This window comes from Borostomias antarcticus (assembly GCF_949987555.1).
Source record: "Borostomias antarcticus genome assembly, chromosome: 23".
Classification (NCBI taxonomy): domain Eukaryota; kingdom Metazoa; phylum Chordata; class Actinopteri; order Stomiiformes; family Stomiidae; genus Borostomias; species Borostomias antarcticus.
Genome location: NC_140256.1, coordinates 1,884,018 through 1,903,853, shown reverse-complemented (window position 1 = coordinate 1,903,853; position 19,836 = coordinate 1,884,018). Strand labels below are relative to the sequence as shown.

Sequence of the window (19,836 nt, the reverse complement as noted above, 5' to 3'; positions counted from 1 at the left end):
TGTCACTAGGAGTTTGTGAAACACTCCAGACTCAACAAATGAAAACCACAGCGGTCCTCGCTGGTCAGGGTGCTGAAACCACAGCGGTCCTCGCTGGTCAGGGTGCTGAATGATTTCATTCAAAGGTTGTTTTGGAATACATTGGCTACGTATAATATAATGTATAATAGCAGAGTAATGGTATGTTGAGAAGCGGATTTAGATATGAGCAGTAAGGGGCTATACAAATATGCCATAAACCGTGCCTTATGTAATCTGTAGTTGTGGAGATGAAGTGTAGAACTATGAACGAAATGATAAAATCACTGATTTTCTGTGGGATTTGACCACCGAGGAGAGAGAGGTTTCACCACACGCTCAACCCAAGCACTGGGGCAAGACAGAGTGGCAAGTCAAGGGAACTAAAGACTCATGGTTTCATGGTTTCATGGTTGGATTTCAACTTGTTAAAAACCCTTAATTCAAAATAAAAAGGCAAACGTGTGTGATTAAATGACAGGAACCTGCCAAAACCCATCACTAAGAATACATTCCATGGATGGAATGCGTTTCGAGTTTTGTAGAACTATTTAAACTGGCGAACTCTAGTGTAAAACACATAGATACTGTAGCATTTAAAATACCGTAGCATTCTCTTCTCTCTCTGCATGTTGGCTGTGCTATATACAGTAGGAGCAAGCCCACCTCAAATTAAAACCTAACTGCAATTGCAAATTCCCTGGCCTGACAACACGTGACCGTGAAACAAGCTAATATACTGTATAGTTTGATTTTAAGACTCAGAGGGGTGACCTACTGTACAGAATGGTGGGAGGCAGCTATTGGAGACAGCTTGGCTATGAGGTCATGGCTGCAACTGTTTACATTAGCCTTGAGGGAGTATGCTGGGGTCATTAGAGAGGTGCCAAATTTCTCAGTACAGTTGATAAAAATGTGAACAATTTTTGGGAACAAATGTGAACAATTCTGTAATTAAAATATTATTATCAGTTGAGTGCTGGTGTTGATAACACTCTTAACTTTAAGGGAGAACTCCCCCATATCAAATGAAAACAAGAAGTGCATTAGCATGCAAATTGGAAAAAGGGTTGTGTTTCTTTAGGATTAACTGTCTGTGACAGCATATAGGTTTTATCACGCACCACATGAATAACAGGAATAGGGTCTGCGCTTGTTTAGCCATATAATTCATTAAAATGTGAGCCATTATTGGTCACGTCCTAAAATAGATTCAGGTAATATAAGCAGCACTCTGACACAGCAGAAGTCATTGAGCTGGAAAAAGAACATTACTTTTCATGTGTGAGACACAAAAATGTGCTGCAGTACACACTCACGAACCCGCACACACACACACACACACACACACACACACACACACACACACACACACGCACGCACACACACACACACACACACACACACACACACACACACGCACACACACACACACACGCACACACACACACACACACGCACACACACACACGCACACACACACACAGACACACACACATTATGCGTATTTGAGTCATACTCTATGGACATTTACCGAGTGGTGCTATGGTGAGTAATATTTTCCTGGAATTAAAATAAATTGAATACTCATGGTTGCATCATGTGTCAGCAAAGTATGGATTCAATCTAGCACATGTATGGTAATGTATGTGTACGCTATATGTTTATCAATAACATACACACACATCTGTGATGCATGACATCACATAGTTGAACTCACAGCTTGCAATGAGTTTTCCCTCAATAATGATCAAAACCTAGCAAACCTATTCAACCATTTCAACAAGTTGACAGTTGTGACATGATATCACCCCCTGCACGGTTTTTATTTTACAGACTGTGGTCAAGGCCTCTTTCATATTGATTGACAGAATATTGTGGTTGCTTATCTGGCATCGTTACAAGTACATTGGCAAAAACGGTCATCCTGGTCTATATTTGACCAGCAATGGGGTGTGACTAGCCAGCCCCAGGGTGGATAACCTTTCTATGCAATATCCAGTCATTCAAGGTGCATGTCAGTCTATGACTCTTGGTCACTTCTCCTCTCTCTTTGAAGCAACTCTTTTCAAGTAGCATTTACCAATGCCGCCATCTCCTTAAAAAAACCAATCACTTTGGGGTATAGGGACATTTAAAGTTGAGTAATTGAAAACACTTGTCTGTGTGAACGGATGTGGGCATCGGTCCAAAACGTATTCCTGAAATTCCTGGGCTGGAGACAGATCCAGATGGGCCTGAACTGAAACCAGATGTGTGAACGGGACCAGCGACCAGGACATTTCCAGAGCAGAGCGGAGCCGCGGTGCTACAGACCACTTTGAGATTCCTCCTCAGGTCGGGGAATGGGAGTAGGAATGGGAGTAGGAATGGGAGTAGGAATGGGAGTATTAATGGGAGTAGGAATGGTACTATTAATGGGAGTATTAATGGGAGTAGGAATAGGAGTAGGAATGGGAGTAGGAATGGGAGTATTAATGGGAGTGGGACTGGGAGCAGGAATGGGAGTGGGAGTAGGAATGGGAGTGGGAATGGGAGTAGGAATGGGAGTAGGAATGGGAGTATAAATGGGAGTAGGAATGGGAGTGGGAGTAGGAATGGGCGTGGGAGTAGGAATAGGAGTGGGAATGGTAGTATTAATGGGAGTAGGAATGGGAGCAGGAATGGGAGCAGGAATGGGAGTAGGAATGGGAGTAGGAATGGGAGCAGGAATGGGCGTGGGAATGGGAGTAGGAATGGGAGTAGGAATGGGAGCAGGAATGGGAGTGGGAGTAGGAATGGGAGTGGGAGCAGGTAGGGGTAAGGTGGGCTGAGGCAAAATGTTTAATTTTTCTCACCAAATCCTAAATAAAGAATGTGATCATCTGGTGACAGGGAACATTCAGCCAGTCAGCAAACTGTACATGGTCTAATTTTGGCACAGATGGCATTCTGCAAGCACATACTACCCATGAGGAAATCCTCCAAGAATCTGAATAAAATTAGATTACTGGACCTCCTAAAACTGGAATCTAGGACTCAGTATAGACATTGTTATATGCAGCTGTGTAGAGCAGATTTCTGACCATACAGAAATATGTACGATATTTGTTTATAGGCCTACTTTATAGGCCCCATGTCATAGTGTGGTCCTCACAACTTAGCAGCAAGCATACTGTACCACATTACTTCCTGTCAGTGGACTCTTTGCTTGTTCCCTCATTGCTCATGCATATACAGTATAGTATATTGAATAAAAATCTCCACACTGCTCTGTGTGAGGGTAGCATCACAGATAGTGTCATAGAACCGCGCAGAAGGCCTTATAAGGGGCTCAGGGGAAATATGTGGGCTTAATAACGTAATACTCTTCAAATGCAATAATGGATCACAGGATAAAACAGAGTGTATTTCCACCATTCCACTTCACATGCATTTGAATTGAAAAATCAAGCTGTTTCCAATCAGGTTGAGCTGCCTGAAGCAGAGGGCACCGACGCACCATGCAACAATTAGGCACATCAAAAACATGCATATTCTTATGAGATGCCTCAGGGCTTCCAAGATCTTAAGGAACGGGAGAGACACCAAGAACATAGCTGAAGGAACTGATCGACCTGAGGTAAGGTAAGGGAACCAAAGAAAACTCTGTATACTGGAAAAAAGTGTGTACAGAAACTCAGTCAACCAGAAGACTTGCAAAAAAGGAGATGACTTAACTGGGTGACTACTGCCGGTAGAGAAACTCTGGTCCCACCTGTTGGATCAGTCATGGAGATTGTCCTCACTTGTGCATCACTAGCCATGTTTCCATCCACTTGCCAATCGAATTGTGTGAGGATCGCTAAAAATATGAATGCGAATAAAGCCGGTGAACGTGCGTTTCCATCTAGAGCTTTAAATCGGATAAAGCATTTATCACAAAAGACTTTTATCGAACAAGAGAAAATCCAATGAGATCGACAGTACAAACTTTTTGTCGATTTTCATGATTTTTAATCGAATTCTACTGTTTCCATAAGGCATTTTTAATTCGATATAACTTAATTCGCATAAAACGTGTGGATGGAAACATGGCTACTGTCTGACTGCTGTGTGGTGCAGTGGAGGCTATACAGAGGTATACGGAGTATACACACTTCTTTATCCATGCCCACAGTAAACCCACTTGTTTAAACACCACTAATTTAAAACGTGTAACATTTCTGCTACAGTATACCCACTTATTTAGTCATATAATCCTGTTTCGACCCAATTTGGGAGCCAATTGACCTTGACCTGGTGTTGTATAGAGATATACTTTATGTGGTTCCCTGGTGTCAGAACAGTCTTCTAAACCAAGCACAACTTTCTACTTAATAATCTATCAATGATGACCCTCATAGCAGAAGTCCACTCTCAAACTAAGTAGCATGTTGTATTCATTGTGGTAGCTTATATGGTAAATGTCAGCTGTAAAACAGATGCCTGTGGTTATGATTCTGGAGACTTTTTCTGGAAATATTTATGAAAGCTATTTTGAGAGACTGTAAAACTTTTATTAGTTAACTTGATCATTCAGATTATCTTGATTGTTGGATTGCTGATAATTGATGTGTGTGTGATCAGATCTGTGTCAACAGTGAAGGCAGACCAATATGTGAGCCGCAATCACTGGTCAGGATTATGAGATAATATGAGGAATTTGGTTGCAAAACGAGATACTGTACATCCATTTTGAGAAGTGTTGCTTGTTTGATTTTACTGTTTAAGATATCATAGACTTTAAGGTACAACAAAAATGTATAATGTTAAAATCTGATGCCATAAATAGTTCACACATAGATAAAGGTACTATTACAATGCAACAAAACAAACAAACATACAAACATCTTTATTTGTCATGTTGAGAGAGGCAGCACAACACACACACACACATACACACACACACACACATACACACACACACACTAGCTGGAACATCCACTGATGAAACTTCTCTTCTGCTCTTCACCCATCCCAACGTCCTTCCCCTAAGGGCAGCCGGGAGCAGACAGTAGGCAGCGTGCAGGGGACGCACCCGGGGACCAAACCAAGCGCTCCTGTCCGTCTTCACCAGGGACCGACAGCGTTAACGATCTGTTCTTCTGCATGTTTTTCATATTGGGCTCTTTATGGGGGAAACCCTTGCAAACACGGGGAGAACATGCAAACTCTGCACAGAAAGACCCGGAGACCTTCTTCCTGTAAGGCGACAGTTCTGGGTACTGCGCCACCGTGCCGCACATGAACGGTTGTCTTGCTCAAGGACACTTCGGCACACTCCGGAAGCTGGGATTGAACCGGCGACCTTGCGATCCCCAGCTAGCCGCTTTACCTCCTGAGCTACATTCTACCCAATTAGCAATCATTTATTATAATAAAATGCAAATGTGAAAGATTTGTGTCATTGTGTTTGTCGTTTTGGAACCAAAATATCTATAAGCATACAGCATGGCTCTCTTACAACTTGAAGATTTCAGGCCTGAAGATTGGAAGTTGCCCATCATACTATTATACTGTTGATCAGATCCTGCGCCTTCGGACTGTGGGGGGGGAGGGGGGGGGGGACTCTGACTGTGGTTTGTGCTTATGCACCGAACAGCAGTTCAGAGTACTCAGCCTTCCTGCAGACCCTAAGTGGAGTCCTATATGGGGCTCCTGCAGGGGACTCCACTGTCCTATTGGGGGACTTCAATGCACACGTGGGCAATGATGGAGAAACTTGGAGGGGCGTGATTGGGAGGCATGGCCACCACGATCTGAACCCAAGTGGTGTTTTGTTGTTGGACTTCTGTGCTAGTCACGGTTTGTCCATTACAAACACCATGTTCGAACACAAGGATGCCCACAAGTACATCTGGCATCAGAGCACCTTAGGCCGAAGATCGATGATAGATTTTGTTATCGTATCATCTGATCTGAGGCCATGTGTTTTGGACACTCGGGTAAAGAGAGGGGCAGAGCTGTCCACTGATCACCATCTGGTGGTGAGCTGGTTTCGATGGCGGGGAAACCTCTGGACAGACCTGGAAAACCAAAGCGTTTAATTTCGTTCTGGTCGTGGAACCACAGACCAGCTCTTCACTCTCACAAGGATCTTGGAGGGGGCTTGGGAGTTTGCCCAACCTGTCTACATGTGTTTTGTGGACTTGGAGAAGGCTTACGACCGGGTCCCTCAAGAGGTCTTGTGGAGGGTCATGTGGGAGTATGGGGTGAGGGGGTCCCTTAGGGCCATCCAATCCCTGTACACTCAGAGCGAGAGCTGTGTCCGTGTCCTCGGCAGTAAGTCGTCTTCCTTTCCGGTGGGGGTTGGCCTCCGCCAGGGCTGCGCTTTGTCACCAATCCTGTTTGTGATTTTCATGGACAGGATATCGAGGCGTAGTCGTGCGGAGGTGGGTTTGCAGTTCGGTGAGCTGGGGATTGCGTCGCTGCTATTTGCAGATGATGTGGTCCTGATGGCATCATCTGCCTGCGACCTCCAGCACTGTCTGGATAGGTTCGCAACTGAGTGTGAAGCGGCTGAGATGAGAATCAGCACTTCTAAGTCTGAGGCCAAGGTTCTCAGCAGGAAACCGGTGGTCTGTCCGCTCCGAGTAGGAAATGAGTCCTTACCCCAAGTGAAGGAGTTCAAGTATCTGGGGGTCTTGTTCACGAGTGAGGGAACCATGGAGAGGGAGCTTGGCCAGAGAATCGGAGCAGCTGGTGCGGTTCTGCAGTCACTTTACCGCACTGTTGTGACAAAAATAGAGCTGAGACAAAAGGCAAAGCTCTCGATCTACCGGTCTATCTTCATCCCTACCCTCACCTATGGTCATGAAGGATGGGTCATGACCGAAAGATGCTTCCAGGGAAAGGGATGTCTGGGGCCCCCTGCTGGAACTGCTGCCTCCGCGATCCGACCCCGGATAAGCGGATGAAGATAGATGGATGGATATATATATATATATATATATATATATAGAGAGAGAGAGAGAGAGAGAGAGAGAGAGAGAGAGAGAGAGAGAGAGAGAGAGAGAGAGAGAGAGAGAGAGAGAGAGAGAGAGAGATAGATAGATAGATAGATAGATAGATAGATAGAGATAGATAGATAGATAGATAGATAGATAGATAGATAGATAGATAGATAGATAGATAGATAGATAGATAGATAGATAGATAGATAGATAGATAGATAGATAGATATATAGATAGATAGATATACAGATATACATTCAGTGCTTTAGGTCTTCTAAGTCCACCTCAGTACCGTATCACAACAGTTCACTGAGTTGTCACCGTGGGAGACGCGTTCAGTATCGGACATCTTGGTTTAGTCAGGTGGTCAGGCTGCTGAACCGTGTCAAGTAAGGTGAACGCCACCACTGACGTGACAGGAACAGCAATGAACTGGACTGACATCCTTGGCCTGTTTACTGTTGGCCTCATACTGTGGCTATAAATATTCATAAGTACATACAGAGCACTGAGAGGACCTCTGTGAGGACAGGACCCCGAGATGCAGCAAACATCCCAGCATCGAAACAAACGGTCGCATCGAGGCCCATGACACTCAGAGATGGTTGAATCCCATTTGCTTGAGATAGAAATATGGTATTCCTGGAACACAGCAGGTTCTGTGACTTGCGCCAAAGCACCAACTGCCGGTGTGTGAGGACCACTTTAGTGAGGAATCAAACTTTTTATTTTTTTTGTATAGGAGTGTACCGTGTGTTGGCTTTAGCATGCGAGGAGAAATCTTCATTCCGAGGCGTTCATCAGTTTGTATTCATTACATTATTCCACAACCAATTTCATGTGCTCTACTGTTGGGTTCATCCTCATGCAGCATCACATGCGTTGAATCAGAGATGACCAACACCCAGTACTCACCTGTATGAGAAGACCACCTCCTCAAAGTCCCTCTTGTGGACAGAAGCATTATGGCAGGACCCTCAGGTGATATTTCTCTATCAGCAGCTAGAGTAGTGTACTACTTTACAAAACTATCTCTATACCTACAAAACTATCTCTATATCTGGCTATATCTAAATGCAATGTAATTACACTTTGTAACAGACATTTCGTACAGACACAGACAACCAAATATCCACATAGAATATAATAGCAGTCCCTAGGAAAGTAGGGATTGGGTCAGTGGTGCTTAATGTCAAACATGACACAAATGTGGCTTGTTGTGATTAGTTACACTGATAAACTTCAACACATTACACTGATCACTCCAATGAACTACATTTTAACTTTGGGATTATTATTTCCTCATGATATAACTGTAATTTCGTAACCGTTTGGGGGAAGTGGCCTTGACAGCTAGTGATGGTCTCAGGGAGATTCAGAGAGGATGCAAAGAGCCCTCTAATCAGGACATCAGCTAAACTACCTCAATGTAAATCGATGCAAATCTGCCACATTGTGTAGCACCTGGTCACGTGTTCACTCTGGGTAGCAAATGTGTCCTTTCATTGAACTCTACCCTCATCTTCTAACACCATGGAAATAACGTCTGTCGTATCCCGAAAAGTAGAGTGAGTCACCTAATTCAGCTTGACAAAGGGTTTCATTATTCCTTATGCAGAGGACACAGATTGCTCTCCTCAAATGTGTTTTGTGGTACGGCTGTTCCCGAAGGAGGAGTCTGTGATCGCTCACATGGACCAACAGACAGACGTCTTGAGAACCTTGTGAATATACACTTAAAACCTCACATGTCAATAAAAAGGTCATTAAATAAGTAATGTATGATAACAACGCTTGTAAGGCATTGATAAGGCATTGACTACTCTTCAAGAATCAATGGTTATGCGCAGAAATCACCATATAAGGTTAATAACTTTGTTTTTGGCTTTTAGGTTAGTTGATTAATTCATTGCAGTCATGGGATGTAACAGTTTGATTAAAATTTCACCACTGCAAAGCAAATCACGGTATGGTATAATCATGAGAGTAGACAGCCCGAAGCTTTTTCATCAAGGAACCAGCAGATTTGTAAGTGAGACGGTTGCCATGTTTGAATTACCCAGGGAGCAGGAGCTGCCAAGAGAGGACTTGACGAAGTAGCTGCTTAACGGCGCCCTGGGGTCCAACCAATCAGGATTATAGCATCTGGATCACCAAGCACCAGGATAAAGGGAAAGGGACACTATTAAAAACATTTTCTCTTTGAAAATCCAATAAAGAAAACAAGTAATGTGACACAAAGCAGACATACGGGCTCTTGTTTTTATCTTAAAAGTGCTTAAATCGAGTAAATTCTGAATCTGAATGACAGACTACCAACCAGATATGCTTCCTCAACTGCTCACGGTAGATGTTTCCCACTGTTGCCTTTGGCCTTTTGACATAATCTTGACAACATTCAGAGAACAGATGATCCGCCTACATTTCTGTGTGAGGGTTCACCAGTGGTCATATCTTTATGGTCATCCAGAAGTGTGTTAACGTTTTTTGTGTAGCCTCATATTTGTGAGCATTGCCTGCCAGGGACAATTTATTATTAAATATTTAATTGGTGTTGTCCACGATGACCAGGCCAGCATTAATGAATGTAGCCTAGTCTAGAGGATTCATCTGATAGTCACATCCGCGTCGGGCGGCTCCATCATGGGTCTGGTATGTTCTACAGCCCTCTTACCCCCAGACAGACAGGTGCGGCTTGGCTCCCCGCCTGCATGCATGAGAGGCAGAGTATCGCGTCAACGATTAAGTCTATACACACACATTATGTCAATAAAAACGTAGTTTATCTCAGTGTTAAATACATTCCATCAGTTAAAGCAACAATGGTCTCATGTATTAAGCTTGGTTGAGCAAAATGCCAGTGCGATAAAAGTTAAATCATTTGAATATTCTCTGTTGATATTTTTTCAAAGATATTAAGTACGACAAAGTGCGTACTAAATTTGACTAAAACGCAAGTTGGTTAAACACACATATGACTGGCTTCCACCTGATGTATCGATGCTTGGCTCCAGGTTCGCTGTCACTCAAGGCCTGGTGGATGAAACCAAGGCCCATTGCCAAAGAGCGTCTATAAGCGCCAATCAGTCCTGCTCAACTTTACTGCAATAAAGTTTAGACAAATGTCCAATCTTGGTTTGACAAATAAAGTTGTAGCCTATCTTATCTTATTTTACCACTACATCGTTTACGCATTGGCCATATCACGTTATTCCCGACTGAATGCAATGCTGATTGAATAGTGTGAAATACAGCCTACACATTGCAGCAAACCATACGGTCAGGTGTTGTTTTGGTAGGTCAAAGACATATTAAGCCAGGTAATGATTATTAGGCTTACAAATCGGAAATACCAGGTCTTGGGATTAAAATGACATAGGCTAATGTTAAGTGACTAGATGTTTTTTTACTAATTAAAATGGCCAAATGACAGAACTATTAGGACAGCAGAGACACACGGCACAGAAGTGGATGCTGATTGGGCCAAACGGGAGACTCGTAATGTGCAGCAGTCCCATATAAACCCGTGCAGGCTGAAGCCTTATGTGTCACACACGTCAAAAGAACTCTGTAGACTGTGCGGTCCAATGTGGATTAGCCGCAGTGAGTAACCTATAGCCTACCTGAAGTACAATTGTTATCTTAAGAGCACGGTATCGCATACCATTAGAGCTCTTTTAAACACTCATTTGACTGTAGAGAAACAATCTCCTTAATATTTTGCTAGATCATCTGTGATAAAGGAACGATGCCTTTGAAGACCGGAGTTCTTCTTATAATGGTGCTCATAGCATCTGCATACGAACTGGATAAAAACGAGTCCTATTCACCCAGAAGAGCACGTTTTTCTGCAAATAGCCCTTGTAAGTAACATGTTCTCTTTTTACTATATCTGTTTAAGTGCATGCATTCGAACCTGTTCATTTGCTATTGCGGGGACTAATGTTTGCCATAAACCCCTTCATATAATGTACAGCCCTGTTTCCAAGTGAACGCCTAGATCGGCAGAATACCGAATAGCTCAGACATAAAAGGCTCGCGGTTACCGGCGGTCCACCGGCAACAGATGAGAACCGAGCCTCGACACCTGCGCGTGAACATTGTTGTAATTGAGATGTCGGAATCGGTAATGGGCTTAATGTTCATTTGGTAGCCTACCAATTTGGGTTAGTGTGGGTTAACAATAGCCCACTCTTGAACGTGTTTGCCTAGGATATGAGTGTTTGGGGGATAGTGAGTAGTAGTGGAGGAATGTGAGCTTTTTCTCGTTGGGAGAACCCGGGGGTGAGTTTGTGGGAGACCGGTGGTCGCGCACCGGCCCCCCTGCTGTGTCTCAGTGCATCAAGCTGTTCTACGGATATAACATGAGTGGGGGAGAGGGGAGGGGGAGGGCGGGTAGGGGGGGGGGGGTCCCTTTACAAAATCAAAAAGGAAAGATGGAGTGTCGGAGCCTCGGAGACTCGCATAACCTATTGATTGGATGCTTGGCTGTTTCAAATAAGATGATCGAGATGAAAAAGCTATACTCATGTTATTAATATATGGCCTGCTAATAGGCTGGACACTGTAGGCCTAATTGTAGGCTACTTTAGGGATGAAAGTAGGGATGAAGAAAAAACATAAATAACTCTACAGGTGTGTGAATCATCAATTAAATGCATTTACACCTTTCTTTCCTATGTCTGCAACCTCTCTTTTGGAAAGAAAGTTATTTGATCTCAATTCTATAAACTGAGCCTCCCTCTCCAGGATGTCCTCGGAGCCCACGGTGTGTGTTTTGATAGGCGAGGCAGGACATGATCCTGTAAGATAAATCACATCCACATACAAGGTTGGAAGACACGTTAGTGAACTAGGCCTGCAAAAGTGAAGGCTGTAGGTGAAGACATTCAATACTGGGCTCTGGCCAAGGATGTTGTTATCATCTCCATGATGCTATTACTCGCATCTAGCCAGGCACACTGCAGGCCTTATCTTAGCATCTACTGTAAGCATCTCTAGTCCTCGTTTGGGAGAGCTTCTGGTTGTTGATCTGTGATATAAAGCCATGGTACCATGGTACTGTAGCTGTCTCTTATCATTTGATCACATTTGATTTCTGATGCCTGTGAGCTGGTCCCAAAATGCACAACAAACACAACTTAACAGAAGCATGTGACTATCATCTCCTGATGAAGGCCTATATGATTACTAATATATATATATATACATTATATATGTATTTAATATATATGCTATTGTCTGATTCTTGTCATGAACTTGTTCGAGTTTGAGGAAATGGGCAATAGATTGATTAATTGGCTGTCATTTTGTTTTGAGTCTTTTTAAGGTGTGAATAGCTTATGCAGCTGTAAAACACAAGCTTGCCTTTTGATACGGAGTCTGAGATATGACTATATGTGTGACATAGTTGAACATATGTGTGACATAATTGAACATATGTGTGACATAGTTGAACATATGTGTGATATAGTTGAACGTCAAGTCTATGAGGAATGGGCATAAAACCAAGTCCTGCCTGTGTTGTTAAGTGTGTCCAGGTCATGGTGATGGGGGTTCAGAGGTGATGGGTTCAGAGGTGATGGGGTTCAGAGGTGATGGGGTTCAGAGGTGATGGGTTCAGAGGTGATGGGTTCAGAGGTGATGGGGGTTCAGAGGTGATGGGTTCAGAGGTGATGGGGGTTCAGAGGTGATGGGGGTTCAGAGGTGATGGGTTCAGAGGTGATGGGGGTTCAGAGGTGATGGGTTCAGAGGTGATGGGGGTTCAGAGGTGATGGGGGTTCAGAGGTGATGGGGTTCAGAGGTGATGGGGGTTCAGAGGTGGTTAGGCATGCCTGTGTTGTTAAGTGTGTCCAGGTCATGGTGATGGGGGTTCAGAGGTGATGGGGGTTCAGAGGTGATGGGGGTTCAGAGGTGGTTAGGCGTGCCTGTGTTGTTAAGTGTGTTCAGTTCATGTTGATGGGGTTAAGAGGTGTTAGGCACGCCTGCCAATGGAGAATCATGGTATTGTGTTGTCACATCTGAGTGGAGTGGAAACAAGGATTCTGGTGCCAAAAGTGACTGTCAGCAGAACTTGATCCTAAATAAGCAACACTCATACCACTGTGTGTGTGTGTGTGTGTGTAAGTGAGAGAGAGAGAGAGAGAGAGAGAGAGAGAGACAGAGAGAGAGAGAGAGAGACAGAGAGAGAGAGAGAGAGAGAGAGAGAGAGACAGAGAGAGAGAGAGAGAGAGACAGAGAGAGAGAGAGAGAGAGAGAGAGAGAGAGAGAGAGAGAGAGAGAGTGAGAGAGAGAGAGAGAGAGAGAGAGAGAGAGAGAGAGACAGAGTGCATGTGTCATTATTCCCCAAGAGACCTCTGGGTATTTTTGGTGCTGTCGGTCGCAAGTCTGTTCCAAGAACCAAAACAATGGAATATTCAAAAAATTCTTTGCCAGTAGTGTAATTATCCAAAATAGTATGGCGGTGTTCAGACTCTTCAGTGTGCAGTGACCAGTCGAGATGTAATTTGTCTAAATGACTAAAATCTTGGCAGCAAATCAACAATGCATAACATACATCACCCCCGCCCCCCCCCTCCGCCCCCCCCCCCGTGCGTACCCCGTTGACGGTCCATTCTTTGTGTTTACAGCAGACGTGGCACGCTGTCTGAACAGTGCCCTCCAGGTAGGCTGTGGGGCCTTCGCCTGTCTGGAGAACTCCACATGTGACACAGATGGCATGCACGACATCTGCAAGTCCTTCCTGTATAGCGCTGCTAAGTTTGACACTCAGGTGGGTTCTTTCTCCTTTTCCATCCCTCTTACCCATCTGACACTGCATTGGAGCTTGATATTACAGAACAGGAATAACCAAGATACTGTAGTTGCAAGATGTAATTACAAGAACTCCCCGCCGTCTCATTTAAACAAGGTGATGTTGATTATGTGCAGGGCAAAGCCTTTGTGAAGGAGAGCCTCAAATGCATTGCCAACGGCATCACCTCAAAGGTTTTCCTCGCCATACGCCGATGCTCCACCTTCCAAAGAATGATCTCAGAGGTTCAGGAGGAGTGTTACAGCAAGCTGGACATCTGCGCTGTGGCCAGATCGAACCCTGACGCCATAGGAGAAGTAGCCCAGCTGCCCAGCCACTTCCCCAATAGGTGAGCGTCCAGGAAATCCTGCTCGATACGTTATTTGCGGAGGGCATTTGATTTGGGAGTTTAGTTTGCTATTCTTGCACTTTGCCTTCAGCACTGGATTATGCTTTTAGTCACTTGTTTTAGAAAGGAGATGCACTTGTGAGTTCTGGCAAGTAGTAGTACACTGACTTTTCTGACGTTAAACGCAATTATTGTGTTAATAAGTATCTGTTAGCATTTGGTGCATTTCAAATACAATTGGAAGGGTAGAAGCTTAGTTTTGAGGTTGTAGTTTATGTTTCAACAGATTTTTTTTCCCTCCAGAAACACAATCCGAGTGTTCTCCTGTATTAATGATGTGTAACTGCGTGGTCTCGTAGGTTCTATGGGAAGCTCCTCCAGAGCCTGATGGACTGTGAGGAGGAGACGGTGGACCTGGTCAGAGCCAGCATGGTGTCCCGACTGGGCCCGGAGATGACCATGCTCTTCCAGCTGCTACAGAACAAGCCGTGTCCCTCGACCGCCGCCGTCGCCGCCGCCGCGGACCCCACCGGGCCGGAGACCCGCGCGAGCTGGCGCTGGTCCATGGGTCCACACATGTACAAGATCCAGCCCAGAAACAGAGACTCCACCGGTCACTTCGGCAAGAAACGCGCCGCCGGCGACAGCTCTTAACTCCCACCTTAGAAACTTCTAGAAACGCACTCCTCAAAAACCTTAAAGCAGTAAACTGTGGCCCAATCTCGAGGGTGTTTAAAAACCATTCCATTATCAGACGGGAGAATGCCTAATGAGTGTCTAGAATATTCCATATCATATTTTGAGCATTGTTGTTAGATACCCCCCCCCTCCCTCTCGTTTAAACTATCTCTTTAAATCACAACTTCTGTTGAACACGGTCCAGAGTTGCGTTTCCCAAAGGCATCGTAGCGCTACGTTCATCGTAAGCTACGGCGTTCATCGTAGCGCTACGATGAACGTAGCGCTACGATGCCTCTGGGAAACGCAGCCCAGTTCATCTCTGTCAACCTTATACCTAAGTCAGAATCCCTTGAGACATGCAGAAGGCCTTGGTCCATGAATCCAAGCACAAACCTGCCCGAGAGGTCTACATCTTTAGAGCACAAATCATCCATAGTTTGAGAAATCTGCAGAATACAGATATTCATCCATTAATAGAATATAAAATTCACCAATTTAGTTCATCAATAGAAAATGTATTGTGATAATTCAATTATTGTTAGATGTATGATATATTTCATTAAGTTCTGTATGATGAGACAAGTTATAGTGAGCATGTGCTGTTGATATGAGTGTCACTTTTATGTTCTGACAGACCAATTATTTTATGTGTAACGTTACCTAGTTATTTATCTGAAACAGCCATAGCCAGTCCTTTGAAGGAACTTGAAACTACCGATAATGCCCAAACACGCAGCCCCTAACTCAGGTGGAGGCTGTGCATATTCTCAGGGCCGGTTTCCTGTTTTAGATTATCCTAATCCTAATCCTAAAATGTATCTACAATGGAAGACATTTTAATCTAGGACTAGGCCAAATCAGTATGCGGAAAACTGTCTCCTGAAAAGTTGAGAAGTAAATTGAGCTCCAGGTAAATACTTGGGACCACATTTGGTAAATAAATTCTCCATATTTAATAGTATATGAGACAGCGTATAGGATATCCAGTGATCAGGGTAAAGCCTGTTGAGAGAAGCCACCTTCCTGGACTGATGAACAACGTTCTCCCTGGTGAATCGGACATGGAGGGCTGGATGTATATAAAACACTGACTTCCAGTGTCGAGAATGACTATTTAAAAGCCTTGTTGGTATAATATTGATATTTATTTTCCTACTATATTATTTAAGTTTTTATTTTGTGATGTTGTTGTAATTTTAGTTAGTTTGCAGATATCAAATTTTTAAAAATCCAGTTTGATAATGGCTCCTATGTTTGAATAGGGGTTGATTATCAAACGTGAGTCGCCATTTTCCACACTATCCGCTCTGTTGACTGACTAGGACCCTGTCATGACTCTGTGCTGGCCATAGGGGAACAAGTCATTGGTCATTCAAGTCAGGTGATCTTCTTTGAGAGTGTTACATGGGACCACAACGACACATACAATATAGCACACTCAGTCATTTAAGGTGCCGGGTCAAAATCGCAGTTATGGGTGCATCAGCATAAACAGTTTGATTGCCGGAAACGTTTTTGTATACTCTTAAAGCAAAGATAAAGAGGCAGATAGATACTGTGGTGAAGCCACAAGTGCAACATCAATGTTACTGTAACATCATGCAACATGGTTGCGCAAAACCAAATCCTCTTAGATGGCTCACTGTTAGGAAATGACTCAATACGTGCTTGATTGGATGGAGGATGATAGGAGGGACTTGATTGGATGGAGGATGATAGGAGGGACTTGATTGGATGGAGGATGATAGGAGGGACTTTCAGTGTGTGAAGTGTACATATTGCTAGCGTTTTGGCTGAAGGAAGCTTCCGGAGGCACAAGTTACAGAAGGGATCAGAACTTTTTGCTGTAATGAGACGTGGTGGTTTTTCGATACCAAATGATGAGCAGCGTTAAGAATTCACAAACTATGCAATAATCTCTCTCACGGAGGATTCACAGGAACATACAACCTGGCCCTTGTACTTCATCCGGTGTCAGCTGACGCTGTGTGAACGAGACAACAGCCTGTTTGCTGCCATACTCACAGTGAAGCATGCAGGCAACATGATGTCCATTCCCCCATTTTGTTGCTGGTTCTGTTGTGGTTGAGGTTGTTGTTTTTTTTTTTTTGTGAATAAGAATCTTGCTCTTTGTAGTCATGTGGTGCATAAAGAAATATGACCAGTTTGAAAAGAATCACTTAGATATCCAAGGACTGTATTCGCACTGTAGTATATCTGATTACCATGTTAAATATGCACTTTGCATTTCTTGACCACTATAAAAGGGCATTGAAACATTCCGCACTTGTTCAATTGAAACATTTATTTTCTTTACCCTATAACCATATATTATTAGTTCAAATATTTTTGCATTCTGAAGGGTTGGGGCTACTTTATGTACTGTCAATATGTCTGTGTTGTCCCTGGATGAATCCAGAACCGAACAGTTGCTGCTAAACAAGCGAAAATCCTTCTATGATCCACCCATCATCCTGTTTGTCCCTCATCCCACACCGTAGTCTTTACAGTGTCCACCAAGGTCATTAGCATACAGTATGTTTTGCTATCTCAATACTGTATTTTATTTGATATATCACATTCAACGAACTCTGTATCAGTCTATGTCTTTGTATTTTCTGCTTTTATTTCTGAATGTTTCCTTGCAGTGAATAGGTTTGCCAAGAGCCTTTTTGTTCATTTATTTTCCTTTAGACCACGATTGCTTATCAAAGGTTTGGGTTACTTCAGAGAATGTACCTTATATTGAATGTCTGTTGTGAAGAAGATTCGCCCAAACCTGGATGGTTCATTGTAGTGCTGGAGTATGGATAGAGAATTTGTGTTTTGTAAACTGTTGGGGTGGTATGAAAATCATAGAAAGGCAAATTTGAAATGATATATCTGTTTTTAAATGTAGAGCAGGAAGTTAGTTCTATTCAGTGGGATATTCGTTTGATGTCATGAAGAGGGTGCTTGGGGGAGGTACTGGATTAGAGGCGAAATCAGCTCATTGTCAAATCAGCACTAGTGTTTCCTGTTGGCACCCCATATTAATACAGCCAGATGGCTAGGCTCCCAGACTCTGGAACTTCATGGTACTCTTTCCTCTCAAGACTTGAAATATGAATATGCGTATATATATATATATGTTGTAGTACTTTGAATTAAAACTACCCTAGCGATGAGTCAGATTACAATCCTAATCATACAAGTGTGGTTACTTTGCTGTCAAAACTCAAATGTAATCAGGAATTTGAGAAAGCTGAAGCTCACTGAAGTTCCAAATACAGTAGCTATGATACGCATGATTGATCCTTGTGAATCACTTGCACTTTAAAACATACCCAACTTCATATATCCCCCGACTGTATATACACAGTATGTATGGGGTTTTTCTCTGTGCTGAAAAGTTATGAAAGTTCCCAATGCATCAACTCAGTGTCTTTTGCTGATAATAAATAAAAGATCATATCTGGCATATGGTAATAACTGTGTTGGCTGCTTTCATTTAACAGAATCTTCCACTTAATACACTTCATTATATCAAAATGGGTAGATTTGTATTGCAACCACTCACATGCTATTTATCATTTTAGATCATATAATCATGCAAATATTCATTTAATGTCAACCCACAGTCCCTCCCTCCTCCACTGAACGATGAAAGGAAACAACCACACACGCTCGTCACGAATCTGAACAACAGATCTGCGCCCTCATCGTCTTGACTTGAGATAAACCAGTATTGAATCCGCTGACCAAAGTCCCTCAGTTCTCGCTGGGTGTGACGAATCTGCTTAGGATCCATGAAGTCAGAAGGAAGGACAGCGAGAGCACGTCCCAATAAAAATGAACTTTCTTCAACTTGAGCACAAACGAGCTGAAACTGCAAAGTGCCCGAGGAAACGAGAGAACGGAACCATGGGTATCTCTGTGAGAGAGAGATATAAGCGTGGATATCTCTGTGAGAGAGAGATATAATTTCATGCCGATTATGAGTAGTCCTTTTTTTGGACTGCTCTCCAGTCTCCAGGATAGGTGATGTACAGTAGCAGAACTTAATAAAGAGATTTTAACATTACTGACTTAAAGAGACACTCACACACAAGTCATCTTCTGATCCACTTTCACAGCCCATCACATTGCTTTCCGGGGCGGCTGTAGCTCAGTTGGTAGAGCGGGTCGTTCAGTGATCGAAGGGTCAGTGGTTCGAATCCCAGACCCAACTGTCCACATGTCGAAGTGTCCTTCAGCAAAATACCTAACCCCTAATTGCTAACTAATTGCTCCCAATGAGCAGGTTAGCTCTGTTGGCACCACAAGAGGCAGTAGTCCCAGCACACTAAAATCAAGAAGGACACCGAAATCAACTTGCCGATCTCCACTGCACAAGTAGAGTAGCGGTCAGAGCATTGGACTCCCACCCGGGAGACGAGGGTTCAGGACCCAGTGGGGATGACTTTATGGGACTATACCCCAAACCGCTACATGTTCATCCTTTCACTCCAACCTTTTTATCCCTTACCTAATTTCCACTTCCAGCCACACACATAAGCCAGGCTTGACCTGGCCTGGTTTTGTTATGAGACCTTCATAGTAGACAGGAATTTGCTGATGGCCACAGGGGGGCATTCTCTTCCCTGATCAAAATAATTCCAACCAAGCCCATTCAATCAACTACAAATGGGACTCAAAGAGCGCAGACCAACGCCTCTGAATGCATTCATGGCTCTGCGCACGCCAACACTGAATGAGTTCTACACTGACCCATGCTACACCCCTCCACTGAGTTTCATGAAAAGTAGTCTGGTAGTTTTTGCCTAATCCTAGTCCAAAAAATGAATGGAGGTGAATGGGCCAGCCCGGCTGTGTTTGACCGGCTTGTGGGCCCACCTGAGATTCGAATCCACTCCAGAATTGAATGGGTTGTTAGTTGACCCATGCTACACCCCTTCACCGAGTTTCATGAAAATCAGTCTGGTAGTTTTAGCGTAAACCTGGTCTAAAAAATGAATGGAAGTGAATGGTTGGCCGTGTTTGGGCGGCTCATGGACCCGCC

General features: G+C 43.7%; 1 protein-coding gene across 1 annotated transcript; it reads left to right on the top strand.

Annotated features, from left to right (window-relative positions):
* Window positions 1-10,705: 10,705 nt before the first annotated feature.
* On the top strand, window positions 10,706-14,768 carry stc1 (stanniocalcin 1; the record flags this gene model as incomplete). Its single annotated transcript, XM_084457690.1, has 4 exons — window positions 10,706-10,835; window positions 13,602-13,744; window positions 13,903-14,114; window positions 14,474-14,768. Exons 1-4 carry the CDS (start codon window positions 10,721-10,723, stop codon window positions 14,766-14,768), a joined length of 765 nt encoding a protein of 254 aa, XP_084313816.1. The 5' UTR covers window positions 10,706-10,720.
* Window positions 14,769-19,836: the final 5,068 nt, after the last annotated feature.